Raw genomic sequence first — 14977 nt, forward strand, 5'->3', positions numbered from 1 at the left:
TCAGTGTCGTCATTCTCTAAAAAATACTGGCTAATGCTCCTGAAGTCACCAGCACCATTTTGAAAGCCAGTACCACTAGAGGGAATGGAAACACCATCTCTATGACTTCTAGAGGAAAGACGGCGATTTTCAGTGACACCAAATTTATTCAAAACCCTTAATTTATTTTTTTCTTTAAGACCATGAAATATTTAGGAGCTGCAATACCTCACCTGAATTTGGTGATGGATTAGCTTCTTCCCTACGCGTCTCATTACTTGCTGATACTGCAGCACTGGAACTGCCAGGTGCTACCGCAATAGATTGTGACATTACAACTCCATGCTCCTCACTCTTGTCATCAAAGTTTCCCATCAATGCTTTCCTAATAATGTCTTCCAGACCCAGATTACTGGCAGGATCTGCAAAGGAATGACCCCTAGAACTGACTGCACCTGGGAGATAAAAGAAAACATACAGGAAAAGGTGGGAGGGGAGGCAAAAAACATATCTCAGAGAAATTACAAAGGGATATGGGAAAAGATTTTAGAGAGAGGCAGAAAGGTGGGAAAAAAAACCAAAGATGAGATTTTTTAAAATGCGAAGCTACATGCTCCAAAGCAGCTCACAATGGCTACAAGTTAGACATGCCAGCAAACACTGAAGAGCTATGTCAGTAGTGCCACTAAATGTCGGACTGTTTGCAAGAGGGTAAATTTTACTTTTCTTTGGGTTTTTTTTTAATAGCAAAGGAAGCTGAGCATGCTGATTGTGATAGCATATTAAGTAAAATCTGCAGCTATTATTCAGCTGTAAAAGAAGAGACCAGAAGAATACTTCTCTCATTAATGATACATACTAATTTGTCTTATGAAGTGTGATACATGGCAAATATTTATTCCAAAAGCTTGTCTTCCATCTAAATTAATGGAAATCAGTACTTTCTCCATTTAAAAGACAGAAGCACTGTACCAGAAGGGGCAGCGACTGGCCAAAATCATGTAAAGTCAATCTGTGGTACAACTCAAGATTCAGATTTGGCAGTTCCTATCTCCCACATTTCAGTCCAATTCTCTGTCTCCCTCGCCTCTTTAACACAGTAAAATTATGGGTTATGTTTCATTTCCCCATCTCATAGAAAGTAATCAGTAAGTATTTTATATACACTGGTTTATAAAGTAAACTACATTTGATGAACTAAGCTCAAGTTTTGTTGAACTACACTGTATTTAAATTTATTTAAGTGAGATGCTAACCAGTTTCATGACTTCCACCTCTGTGTAGGACTTGCAGAGCACACAGAAATAAAACGTTCTTGCCTAAGTTCCCATTTAAAATATTTTCTGAAACTTCCTTTGGTCATTTTGCTTTTCCTTTGGTCATTTTTGCTTTACAGGAAACAAGTTTTCATGTAGGATATTACTTTTCAAATTTTCATCTTCTTCCTCATTTACTGGACTCCCCAAAGCATATAAACGGAAGATATTACACTAGTTTATTTTTTCTGAAACATATATTGTTTCTTTTATTGAAAATCTTACCTGAGGTAGTGACTGCTGGCAAATTGAATATTTCAGTCCCTGGCTGAGCAGTTGCTGCAATTAAAGCACAACATTTCATTGAGTTTTCCAGTATTGATGATCACTACAAGTGATCACTACTAGTCCTAATGCACAAGGTATAATTACTTTGAACTATGTTCAATGTTCTGGTTTTGCTTTCTCAATCTTCTAAGATGAATGTGCATTTATGTCTCTTCAGGAAAATGATCCATACCAGGGTAAAAGTATCTTATATGGTCACGGCTAGCCTTCTTTTAAAGATGTTACTTCAGGAAACAGACTGACTTTTTGAAGTTTCACAATTTATGTACTTTAAAATGCAAAGCTGCATTTCATTTGTTAAATACATATTTTAACATACGAACCGTACAGGCTGAGTATTTGTATGTACTAAAAAAATGAATGACAATAACTTTGAATGGCTAAACATCCCCCCCTCAACATTACCCATGTTATGTCCAATTTGAGAATAAAGATTTTCAACCATAACACTGAATTCAATATATAAATGAAAAGATTATTGGCAGCAATGGAAAGTGTGTTTGTACGCCAAGCATGCACACAAAATTTTCAACAGAGCCAAATCTATCGTGCACACAATGGGGATCCAATAAAAAGAATACTGCAACCCTTACTGACACAGCCTTGTTTCTCAGAATGAGATTAATTTGTTGCTCAATGCAAGAGCATTCACTTTCAAATAAACACTCTCTACTAGGTACTGAGTTCACAAACAGCTTAAACTCTCACTACTGACAATTTTGATACAAAGTTCTGTTAAGGTTTCTAAGAGAAAAACAAAAATATAGTTCTAGTATCATATTCCACCATGTCAGTATCCATTACTGAAACTATATTAAAATATGTCTTTTTAACAGCCATAATCATAAGGGCCAAGAAAACACAAGACATTCAGTTTCAAGACACCTTTCCAAAAAGGAAAATGTGTAATAGTTGATGTTGATATGAAGCAAACTACAGACACAAAGTTAACTAGAATAATGTCAGGTTTTAACTCTCTTGTTAATTATGTGTTTTTTCCATGGTTTTCAGAAACCATTTCCATCTCTCAAACAAAATGTTAAAAAGCTTAAGTGTGACAGTCCTACGTATACCAGCACTAAAAAAAAAAAGAAAAAAAAAAGGAAAAAATGTAACAATCTTCCAGTTCTTTGGTCATAAATTATTATATATGTTTTTATATTCATAGATTTGTATTAATTCATATGTTATTTTAAACTTATTTAGGCTAGGACATTTGTGGATGGCAGTCACATAAAGCTTAAGCTGGAAAAATTCAGTGAAAAGGCAAGTCCTGCATACCCATGTCAGAGTCACCTCCACCAGATGAGTTCAGCTTTCGAAATATCTCCTGTTTCTTGGATTTTACCATTGGTGAAGTGTTCTCAAGTTTGGTGAAAAACGAAGGCAGGTAGCTTATACTACCTGGAGAGCGAGAGTCAGTCCTGCCAAGACCAACATATGTCAAAGAGAGAGAACATTTTCAAGATGTACATTTAAATCTTTCCAAAAGCAGTCAGGCAGAAACCGCCAACATTCATACGAGCTTTAAAACTCTTTCCTCAGCCTGTTTTTTGGCGACCAGACAAATATAATGACTCTCCAGAACGTCTGCTTTATCCAGGTAACAGGGGTTTAAGATTCTACAGCTCACAGAAAAAGTGACCATGTCATTGTCTGTGCTGGAGAGTGGTACAGAGATGATGCTCTTACAAATCATGTCAGGGGTGCCTACTTCTGCCTTGCAACCTGCATGCCGGCTGAAGTTTGCACTGCAAATTGGTAGGTGACGAAATGTTTAAGCTAGAAGCCCAAATACTCATCCTAGCTGCTCCTACTATTTACACATTTCCAACCTTTTTCTTCTCCTCACTCTTGTCCCCAGTATGCCACCAAAAAGGACGTACTACTTCTTAAGTCTGCTCACCCACCCTGTCACACATGGTCCAAACAAATGAAGCCATTTCAGGCATTCTTAGAAACCAGGTAAAATAACCTTATGGACTGGAATCTGGCTCAAGAGCTGCCAGTTAGCCATCCTTGCTCTATGGCACAAATTCAGACTGGGATCAACGTCCTGTATTTCATACGCCTTATCAACTTTATGTTCACAGTAGCTGGCGCATTTTCTGCACATAATTTCTGTCACATTAGCGTAAAAAAATTGCTGAAGTAAATGTCAAACTGACAAGGGGTGCATTTTATCTTCAAATCTTAAAATATGCGAATTTTAGGCTGTTTATAAAGATGATAAAAGCAGTAGTATTCCAATTACAGAATTTTAAGAAAAAAAATAAACTAAAGCATGAAGAAATTCAGGTGAAAAATCTCAGCTAATACCAGCATCAGGAACAACTTGCTCTGTTTTCAAAAGTGGATAAAAACGATCAACTGTATGTTCACTGTGGCACTTAGAATACTTGAGTTTGTTTAAGCAGCAGCAATCTGGCAAATCAGCTTTAATTTAAAAAAAAAAAAAACAAAAACCAAACAAAACCAAACTCCACCCCATACTTAAATTAAAAAAATAGTCTAAAAATAAAGTAAAAAAAGACAAAGACTCTAGGTTTCCTAGGCCAAGATCCTTAAAATTCTAAAAAGTGCAGTCTTCCCTGCCACGTTCCTGAAAATCCCTTTGCATCTAGCTAACACCCATCATGGACTGTAACAACCCTGCCAGCAACTGCAGAGTGCAGGGGGAAAAAACAAAGAAAAAAAGAATCAATTTCCCCAGCATGAGCCCTAAATAAGTCCATGGTGAGCACATCAGGTGCTATTCCTTCTTCAACAGGCAGCAGAGCAAAATGACAGAAGCATCCATTCCGATGTGCATTTGCCAGACGTTTGAAGACACCAGCACTGATACAGCCTGCCAGGGATCCCATGTAGTTTTACGTTGCAGATCTGGCAGACTGACAAATAGCCCTGGAAACAGGGCTGCCCGATGCATGGACCTCCTGACATCCCACCTTCACACCTCCTGGAAATTAAGCTCCTTAGCTTAGTGGTATTTCATGTGATAAGCTGCTCTAGAATCATGAGTGTTGGAAACCTGGGTTCCTCCACACTTCACCAGGACAGTATCCAGGAAGCTGATCAGGCAGGAGAAGCCTGAATTATTTAATAAAAATGGTAGAAAATGGGCCTTTCCCAAAAACCACTTCAGTTTTATAGAACTGGCACCCACAAGGAGTTTTGTTATATCTGATAGAAAACATTATAACATAGAACACACTGCTTGCACCAAGAAACTTAAGAACAGAACACGTACAGATGACGTTTCACTCAGGCTTCCCAAAGCATCTGCCAAGTAGCAAGTTTTGAACGCTAGTGCAAAAGGATGAACAGTGATTAACAGCTTGCCCGTGGTACCAGAGGAAGATTGCTTAAACTGCTCTTTAATAAAGATATTGTTTGCAGCACAAAGATCCAGAATAATGTTTTTAAAATTCAGTTTTACACATACCTCTGTTCAGTAGGCTCACTTCTTTGGGAAAGCAAAAGAACATTTTCCTGTTTCTCATGTACAACCGGGACCTGAGGTGGCGAGATTGGCTCATAGGGCTCTGAAGAGACATGACTCCTCTCTGGAGATTTTCCAGGTCTACATCCATAATTCAGAGACAGATAAGTACTCTTAATGCATGTAAAGCAGTAGTTAACACATGTAATTGCATTGCAGTTGTTACATATATAACTAGACATAAGTAGTTATATTACACGCTTTAGTATGCTTGGCGATCTCAAAAAGGTGTCTTTGAATTGTCCATAATGACTCTGATAAGTTCTAAGTAATTAAACATCTTCACCCCCATAAAGACTAGAAATTAAGCATAAGAAGTGAAGGGAAAACAGTTATAAGCTATGTTATGAAGCCAACCAATTGTCAAAAACAGTGCAAGACAGACGTTGCCTAAAGAAAGACCAAAAGATACCTCTACTTCTGATCTACATCAAGATTACTGCGCTATTTTTTATAAATATCACATTTGGGCATTAATTAAATTTGCAGTTAAACTGAAAACATGCATTACCTTCCCCTGGACTTGTCAGACAGATTTTCAGGTGACACTCTAGCACCTGGCCGCTGATGGTGGACAGACTGCGATTGCGACTCAGGGCTGTAGCGATTTGATGTTTTTGCCCGGGTAGAAACAGGTGTTGGAGCAGGGGTGGAATTCTGGAATGTAGTGGTGGGAGGCTGCAAAGAGGCCTGAGAAGCTGCTTGGTTTCTAGCAAAGTCTTGTGTAATAATTTGCTGATTGTGGCCAAAAAAATAGAAAAGAGACCTTGGTCAGACATTGGCCAGAGTGTACGTATTCATGAACTAGATGACTATGAGACCAATTGCAACAAATTAGATGATCGTAAGTTCAGACACACCATTGCATAATATCCTCAAGTAAAACTAATAATTACAGAATTGGTATTATGTTCCAAAACATGTATTTTCATCATCAAAATATAACTTCTCACATCTGAAAAGATGCATGCAAATAAACCTACACAAATGTGATCGGCAAGGGTGATAAGTCGATGGGTCCTGGGCACATGTGCCATGCCTTCTGCTTGGGAAGAGGGAGGTGGAGGTTGTTGGGGTGAAGGTGGTTCCTGTTGTGTCCTATAGCGGTGAATTGTCCCCTCGTATTGCCTGTTTGGGTCATCTAGTTGAAGAAGAAAAGGTCAGTCTGTTAAGATGGTATTACTGAAGCTTCAAGGTTTGGAAGTTCTGTGCTTACAAATTTAATCTGCTTTAGACTTCGGGTATCCTGTGCGATAACCACCTTTTCCCCCTCCATATATACGCCCTACAATTTAGAATAGATAAATAAAGCTTCATTCCACAATGCAGGTGAATTTCAGCTCATTTCTCACCTGCAAACTGTACTGTAATAGTTTGAGCTTTACTAGTAGGTAAAGTTGTGGGCATCAACACCAATATGCAGTAATTTTAAAGAATATATTGAAAATAAATTTCTTATTAAATCAGCTACACTGTAATGTAAAGGAGCTTTGTTTAATGCCAAGTGTCAGTTCCAATACATTTGCTCTAGTTTTTTTCCCACAGATCACTGCAACAACATACTTCCAACAGAAGTTTCTGAAAAGTAAAGAATGTGGTAAGCAGTCACTTAAAGACTCCCGAGATATTTTAACTTTATTATGAGTTCATGGAGCTGGTAAATATAAGCAAGATAATTGTGAGAATATTTGCATATGCAGATAAACTTACTCTCTGTCTGGCTTGGTTTAGGTGTCTCTTGTTGATAGGGCTGTAGCTTTTCTTGGGTAGGTACAGGTGAATTTGCAGGGCTAATCACCTCAATGGCATCTCCAGGAGCTTCATACCGGTGGGAGGATACTGAATATCAAGCAAAGGTTGTGGAATAAGGTGTAAATATCACAGAAGATTTTTGTTGCCTATAGACAGCAACACTAGTGCTTCCATTAAAATGACACCAGTGAAATGAAAGTCAAAACGCTGTCTTTTTCTCACAATAACCATGGTGAAACAAATATTTCCATAAAGCAGTATTCCAACGTAAACAAAATAATTTTAGGTTTCCTGACTTCTGATAATGTTAGTTTTATTATCCTGCATTTCATGTTGTAGCATAGAATTCGAACAGAGCAAACAACTCTGAATTTGCAAGAATCTTGAGTCACTATATGCAAAAATAGTATTTGCTTATGAAATGTCTCTACTGCACAAAGCTGAATATTTTATCATTAAACATCAGAATCATTTCACAGCTTATTATCTCCCTAAAAGGCTAAGACAGACAGCAAAGAAGTAGATAGTTACTAAGATACGTACAACTACTGGAAGAATCTGAACTTTGAGAGCCCCTATCTCGTGCATCCTTGTCTGAAGCAATCTGTCGAGTGATGATCACATCTATGAAGTTAGCAGCAGTAATTGTGGTCTTTCCTCGAGTTCTCAGCTCTTCCTCGTACCTGGATTTAGGAGGAGGTCCTTTCTCTTTACCAGCCTCTGAATAGACTACTGATGAAGACTGTCCCTGGGACTTGCCACCAGAAAAATTTGCAGATGTATAGGGGCACTGGACAGGCCTCTTTTCTACCTCCAGTGTCTTCTGTTCCATCTGCTGCTGCTCAGTAACCACAGCTGACCGCCGTCCCATATTCTCTTCTATCCTGGTTCCTTCGTGCTTGTTCTCTTTTGCTTTGGCAACTTCCATCTGAGGAGCAGAGGCTGCAGCATCTACTAGTGCTGCAAGGGCATCAGCAGCAGTATTGTAACGGGAAGCTGGCAACCCTTGAGTAATAGAGGGAGCTCCAGGGGTGAGCTGCCTGTTGGCAAACATTGAATATTGTGAATTGTATCACATGAAGAAAAGAATTAGAGCCATATCATGCATACAGCAAAGTGAAGCTTTTATGACACTAATTTCTATCCAAACTGGACTGGGTGAAAATGCATTCGATCATTTCTGATAAATCCAAAAGCAATCAGATAGTGGTATACCCTTATCTTTTAGTATTTTCCCCAGGCTAAATGCACCTTTTAATAAGCTCAAATATTAGAACAGATATCTCTGCAACAGTAACTTATAAAACATACATGATACGTAGCTGAGCAGCAGGATCCAAAGGTGTGATTACACTTGTCCCATTGGTTCCTTGAAAAATACTAGGCCTTTGCTGCAGTATGTTTTCCTGGCTTCTAACTGAAGGGGACGGGGACCGAACATATCCATGACTGCCAGGTCTGCCAGGTTGCTCTGTACCTGCAGAACATAGAGCAGAGGGGAACAAACAAAAAAAATATATAGATCACTTTTATAACGATGCAGAACTATGTATCGATGCTGTCTCCTCCACATCCTTTCCCAGTTGTCTCCACCACTCTAGATGCGACTGTATGTATTAAAGGTTTAAATGGTAGCATTCTGTTTACAATGCTCTAAATGACATGCAAGTTGTGCTAGCGATAACTGGGATTCACACCATTCCCTAGGTGCTACATTGCTATGAGAGAAAGATCAAGCAGCCTGTTACTTGCTGAAGTTGCAGTCATGACCAGAACTGCTAGGTAATAGGAACCTGCCTTAAGTGCAGACTAAAACCAAACCGTGTAACATGTTGTTATTAAGCTGCATGTTGCTAACAGTGGCTACAGAAAATGAGCAGTTACAGTCTACAAGACAACTGATCCAAATGTAGCAACGTGCACTCACCTGGTCGAAGATAAAGTTCAGCAGGGACTGAAGCTATTCTCTCCCTCTCTCGTTCTCTTTCCCGCTCTCGCTCACGTTCCCTCTCCCTTTCCCGTTCCTTCTCCCTCTCCCTTTCCCGTTCCCTTTCAGCATTTGCAGCTGCAGAACCTGCCAGGTGTGTAGGGTGTCCTGGAAGGTCCACAAGATAAAATGAAGTAGCAAAAAGAGATACTCAAGCATAATTTGATGTAAACGCTTGCCAATATATTCTGCCATCCACTTACAGCAAAATTTCCCAAATACATTTTCATTCCACTCAAGACTATCCACTTATCTAGGAAGACAAAAGCTTAACATACAGTGACAGTGGAAGGCTCGACAGCTTTATACTAAAGTGGTTTCTATACAGTTAGAAACTAGACAGCTTATAGACCCTAATTCTACCCTTCGACACATATAATATGAGGTTAGTGAAATCGTAATCAAATGACTATAAATAAAGACCTGACAAAATGAGGCAAATTCTGAATTTGTCAGCGCGCCTTCAGCTGCTAATGTAACTATAAAGGATATCATTAAGAAAACCTTTGCTATCCAAGCGAGAAGTGCATGCAAAAAGCATCGCCTAAGAAAACATCAAAACATGACATTAATGAAAGCTAAATAAAGATGGTCAATTATCTCAGCATGTGAGACGATTAGAGACATCACCAAACCATAAGAGCTCTTACCTGGTGACAGAGAAGCAGGATTGTAAGGCCTGGGAGGGAACGTAAGCTGGGTACCGGGGATATACGTGATTCTCTCCATGGGTGGTGTGCTTGTTCCTCCAGGATGAGGCACTAAGATAGTGGGAGCCATATTGTTCAGGTCAATAATTCCTGTTAGGAGATGACACATGTAAGAATGGCCATTCAAGGACAGACCAATGGTCCACACATTATATATTCTGTTCATTGATAACGGTCAGCAGTGAATGTTTAGTGGAAAAAAATATAAGAATAAGTGCAGAACTATATTCCAGCTGGCTATACTCTCTTAGGTCTGGCAATCAGCAATTTAGGAACATACTAAGTCAGAATTTGCATTTCTAGCACTCCCTTTAATTGCCCTTCAGAAAAATACACTTCACCTCTACTCAATAATCCCATCTTTTAGCAAAATGGTATTACCCGACATCATTCACTCCCTTTTCCAGACCTTTTATATCCATAAAGTAAAATGAAATGTTGAAACGCACAGGTTCAACAGGTGTGGATGCGGCAATCAGAATATCATCCACATAAGAGAGGAGAGTTAGGTCTTCATTTTCTTTCTTCCACACTTCTAATTCTTTCGCTAATTGATTTCCGAACAACGTAGAACTATTTTTAAAACCTTGGGGCAACACAGTCCAAGTAAGTTGTGTTTTTTGGCCTGTACTCAGACTTCCCCATTCAAATGCGAACAACGCTTGACTTCCTGCCTCTAGAGGTATGCAGAACTCCAGTATAACTTCCCCTACTACAAAACCCACTTATCCTTTCTTTTCCAACCAATTAAGACACTACAAGATCTTATATCTTATCCCCAAGATAATTAGTCCTACCAGCCTAATTCCATCACATTTGCTATCTTCCATTCTACCAATAACTATCAAAACCCGTCTAATCAATAGACAGATTATCATATCCAGTAACCAAGCTGGCAGATTGACTATTTCCTGTTAAGTTTGTAACTCCTGGGAGAACGCCATGTAACCCCAAGGACTCATAACTATTCATTTTATTATTTTGTTCTAAGACTTTGCTCAACATTTCAATGTGAAAGAGCTCTTCAAACTCATGTCCCATAAAGAAAATCTCCATTGCAGAAATATAAGTCTCTCCACAGCAGAGTTGCAAAGAAGTTGCTTTGCTTTTTTTCAGTGGCCTTATCTTCTAAAGCATTACTTCCGAGTTTTGATGATTTATCAGTGTCTACAGTTTCTTTGCCAAGTTTCTTGCTTCTGGTGTATCTGAAGAAGTTACCTGTTCATTTAGCTTTATAAATTGTTCCTCAATTTTTTTGACCTTTATGGTCTTACATTTAACTTCTCAAGATTTCCATTTTCTTTGTTTGAGGAGTTACACTTTTGCGAGATGTCTTTTTACTTCTAATAGCTCCTTCTTGCTGCTGTTAAATGTCCAGATTGATTTAGGCTTTTCCCCACCCTGCAAGAGGTCACACACATTTGCTAACTCTCTAACATAACACCTTTAAGCCACCACCATGTTTTTCACAAACCTTGCCGTTTTAGAGGTGTTGCTTTGATTTTCATTTTGAAGAAACTCTCATTTTGATATAATTCTCTTTTCTGAAGTTTGAAGATGAGTTAAGTATGCTTCTGAATATCAATTTAAACTAGCATAAAACAGTCTAGCTTCTTGAACACTAGTAAGTCTTACAGCCTTCCCTTTAACAATATTGATTACGTACATAGTTGTCCTTTATATCCACAAAAGCCAGTTAGATGTACGACAACTCATTTGCAAACACATCTATACATATGCACTTGTATGCATGCATCCATACAAACACATATATTTATAAGCAGCAACGAAACAAACCAACCAACCAAACCACACCGCATATCCAAAACACACTTTAAAGAACATCAGAAAAAACACAGGCATACCTCTTGCTCCTGCATATGGGAGAGCTAAAGTTTGCTCTCTAGGAGATAACCCTCTCGTTACATCAGGACGTAAATTGACTTGCATCTGCTGTGAGGTAATGTAGTCATTTAGGATTGTCTGTCGTGTATTCTCCATTGCGTAAAGCTGATACTGACTTGGGTAGCCTGGCGTGGGTGAGAGCTGCCTTTGGAACAGGTAAGCAGCAGCAGCTGAGGGTGAAGGAGGGTAAAAAAGAAGATTTAGGAAGCAGCATGGATGATATTGAATGAAAGTTTCAGATGTTTATATAGCTTCAATGAGAAGTGTTATCAATTCTCTCTAGCCAGTGCCAAATGAATTAAAATAGCATTTTAATACTGATGTTTTATTGAATTTATGCACTGTATGCGGACAGAAAAAGCTAAATAATCCAGGTTGGAGATAGGCATTAGAGACTTGATTAAAAATGTAAATCCTGAAGTTCTGAAGATGTAAAGGGCTGAAATACCTAAAGGTTAGAATACTTCACAGAAGTGGACCGATGGATAGGTTAAAAGGAAGTCTACTGTATTTAATATCACCAGGGATAACCTGATAATCCCTCAGTGAGAATGAATAAACAGTCCTGAACAAAGGGGTGCTGATTACAGTTTAATTCTATAGCATCTTCCACATCCTTCTTTGCATAGTTTTCAGGAAAGCTTTTAATATATTTCACAAATACTTATCTAAAAATACTGTCTGAACTTTTTAATAAAACAGAAGCAACCTGGCAGCTTCTAAAAGAAAGTTACAATATTATACAATAATATTTTAATAAGTTTCCTGGTTAGATATTAAACCTCCCACTAAACTGAAATCAAACCACAACAGTGTATATATATAACCTCTTATAAATTATATCTGGCCATTGATAATTGTCTTTTAAAGGTATCTTTTCTGTGCATCAAAGCAGACAATACTTCTAAAAGTAAAAAAACCCAACACAAACGTATTTACCAGGATCCAGAGCCCTGTGAAATGGCATAGCAGGATCTAAATGAGGAGGGAGGTGACTCCTATAGACTTCAGGAGTTGCTCCTCTGTGATGAGGGTCAAAAGGACTGTGAGCCACTACAGGATCAACCCCTGGGACTGGAGATTTTGCTGGCACGCTCTCCCTCTGTGTTGGAGTAAGTGTGTTTTTCCTTTCGTGATTTGCTGGCTTCCCAGAAGATATTCCAGCTAAAAACAATGAAAACCCCAAATTAATAAAATGCATATTTTTCAATAGAAAACTCAGCTGCAAGTATACACTGGCTCCCAAGGAACATTCTAGAGGACCCTGCAATCTGATACAATAAATCACAGAGAATATTTTATATCACAAACTATTTCTGGTGAAAAATCTAAATCCTAAAACTAAGATCGCTTACACTTCACCATATTACCTTCCTCATCTAGATACCTCTATAATTCAGGAATAGGTTCTGCCCTTAAAGCATTACTTTTGTAGGTAACACTTTCAGTGTGATCCATAATAAAATGCAAACTGAGATTGAATTGCCTTCCCACCTCCTTGTTACAATATGGCAGATTTTCATTTTCTTACTTCAATTAACAGCTTACAGCCTTCTAAAATTCCTTCTAGCCACCCTCCAAATTGAGAGAAGCCATTAGAATAAAAAAAAAACATAGAATGAATTACGGAAACCAGTTTACCAGTAAGTTTAAAATTAAATTATTAAAACTTCTTGTCTTACTCTGGAAGGGAATAACATACCCTCACTAACTCTATTCATCATAGGTGAACTCCTGGACATTGGACTCTGATAGTTCACAGGTGTTCTCCGAGCATTGGTATCATCATAAATCCCAGGGCTCAGCTGTGATTTGGGAGTTTCATGAAGAGTTGACCTGAGAACAGAGGGACCAGAGCTGACTACTGACGTGTGACGGGAACGTACTGCATCCCCGGTCTTCACATCTTCATATTTTCCTCGCTCCACCACCTTCACGTTTTCTGGCACCATTTCCAGCTGAGGCATTCCACGGGGTAGCTTGCTTGGTCCAGTGATTAAAGATTTTACATTGTGTTTGATGGCAGACTGGCCAGAGTTGCTTTCATATTTTATGGGTGTGCCCTGAAAAGGAGAAAAAGATCAGGTAAGGTTATCCTGCCAATGTTTCACTCATGCTAAAAAACTCACATTGCTGATACCGTAGTTCATTGCTTTTATCACATTAGCACAGAACACAACTGGATCCTCGTGATTGTTACTTGTCAGTTCTCACATTTGCTTGCAAGTGTGTTCCCTACAGGTGAAGTGTCAGGATTTTTCTAGTACACAGAAAATATTTTTAAGCTTTGTAAGTTGGTTGCTTTCTTAAACCAAAACAAACAACACCTCCTCATATTTGTCATTATTCAAATATCCTGAATTGATTCACTACTGAGTCTGTAAGCAACTGTATAGTCTAGTAGTGCTTTTTGTATTTACCTGAGATATGGAGCCTTCTATGATTGGCCTGGTCGTCTGCACCATTTCAGGAGTCTTGCGACTCTCCTGGCTTAATAGGTCCTGTCTTGGGATTTCATGGATGGAACGACCCATTTCTTTTATAGTAGTGACTCCATCATATGGTTTCCCCTTAGTAATGGCTCCTTCAAATGTCCTTATGGGAGGTGACTCTCTCTTTATCTGTTTAGGGTATTTCAAGCCTTCTTCAAAACTTTCAGCTGTTGCTCTTGGTGTGCCTTTTATAGAAAGAAAGAGTCACATTACTGGTATTAATAATTACTAAGTCTCTTTTTTCCATAAACAGAGTAACTAACTACATGTCATAAAACTGGAACTTTGGTTTGCTATCATCTGCGATAATATATTCTGAAGACTAAAAAAATCGCCACAAAAATAATACTGAACAAATATTCAATATATTACTGAAAGCATCCCAAGTTATTTCAGATGCTGAAATAAAGGAAATAGCATACATCTCCAGAGGTCTGTGGAAGCGTTAGTGTTCATTTAAAAAAAAAAAAAAAGGCTACTTACCAAGTATGATATTAAAAAAAGTCTGTTTTCCAAAAAGAAATAAAATGCTATGTTTACACACTAGCTTTGTATACAGCATATCAGAAAGCTGCTGATTTATGCTTTGAAAACATGTTTAATAAAATAAGCTCCACCTTTAACACAGCTACCATTGTTAATAACAGTTTTAAGGTTCAGAAATACAGATTTTTGAGGATGTAATTAATGCTTGCCTTCTAAACTTGCAATACTTTACCTTGCATTATAGAGCCAGACAACACTGTTCTCTCTTTTAGTTCAGCATGTGGGCTACCCCTAGGCAGCGCACGGCATATTAAACCTAAAATTAAAATGAACGTAACTTAGAGAATTAAACAAGTGTTCAAAAAAAACCCCCAAAACAACAAAACCCCTCCTCCTCCTTACATACATTACAGATAATATCTGTATCACGGTAGTGCCCAGAGGGCCTAGCCTCAGTATGCTAGGCATTGTATCAACATGTTATAAACACCATCCTGCCCTAAAAAAAACCCTTTCAGTTCAAGTATTCATGCTATTACATTGTCGCAAGTTTTAACACA

At 38.3% G+C, this 14977-nt stretch overlaps 1 protein-coding gene across 5 annotated transcripts in view; it reads right to left on the reverse strand.

Annotated features, from left to right (window-relative positions):
- NCOR1 (nuclear receptor corepressor 1) overlaps window positions 1-14977 on the reverse strand; it is a 76690-nt gene that overhangs the window by 3641 nt on the left and 58072 nt on the right. For all 5 annotated transcript variants that reach the window (XM_076354419.1, XM_076354417.1, XM_076354418.1 and 2 more), the window contains 16 exons: window positions 14650-14733; window positions 13860-14116; window positions 13142-13502; window positions 12379-12603; window positions 11400-11609; window positions 9475-9624; window positions 8765-8932; window positions 8149-8314; window positions 7381-7877; window positions 6796-6924; window positions 6069-6226; window positions 5597-5820; window positions 5029-5166; window positions 2865-3007; window positions 1521-1574; window positions 213-434 (listed from right to left, as the gene is read on the reverse strand). In XM_076354419.1, the coding sequence (XP_076210534.1) occupies window positions 213-434; window positions 1521-1574; window positions 2865-3007; window positions 5029-5166; window positions 5597-5820; window positions 6069-6226; window positions 6796-6924; window positions 7381-7877; window positions 8149-8314; window positions 8765-8932; window positions 9475-9624; window positions 11400-11609; window positions 12379-12603; window positions 13142-13502; window positions 13860-14116; window positions 14650-14733 (3186 nt within the window). The remainder of the gene's footprint in view (window positions 1-212; window positions 435-1520; window positions 1575-2864; window positions 3008-5028; window positions 5167-5596; window positions 5821-6068; window positions 6227-6795; window positions 6925-7380; window positions 7878-8148; window positions 8315-8764; window positions 8933-9474; window positions 9625-11399; window positions 11610-12378; window positions 12604-13141; window positions 13503-13859; window positions 14117-14649; window positions 14734-14977) is intronic.

Source organism: Aptenodytes patagonicus, chromosome 17, assembly GCF_965638725.1.
Source record: "Aptenodytes patagonicus chromosome 17, bAptPat1.pri.cur, whole genome shotgun sequence".
Taxonomy (NCBI): domain Eukaryota; kingdom Metazoa; phylum Chordata; class Aves; order Sphenisciformes; family Spheniscidae; genus Aptenodytes; species Aptenodytes patagonicus.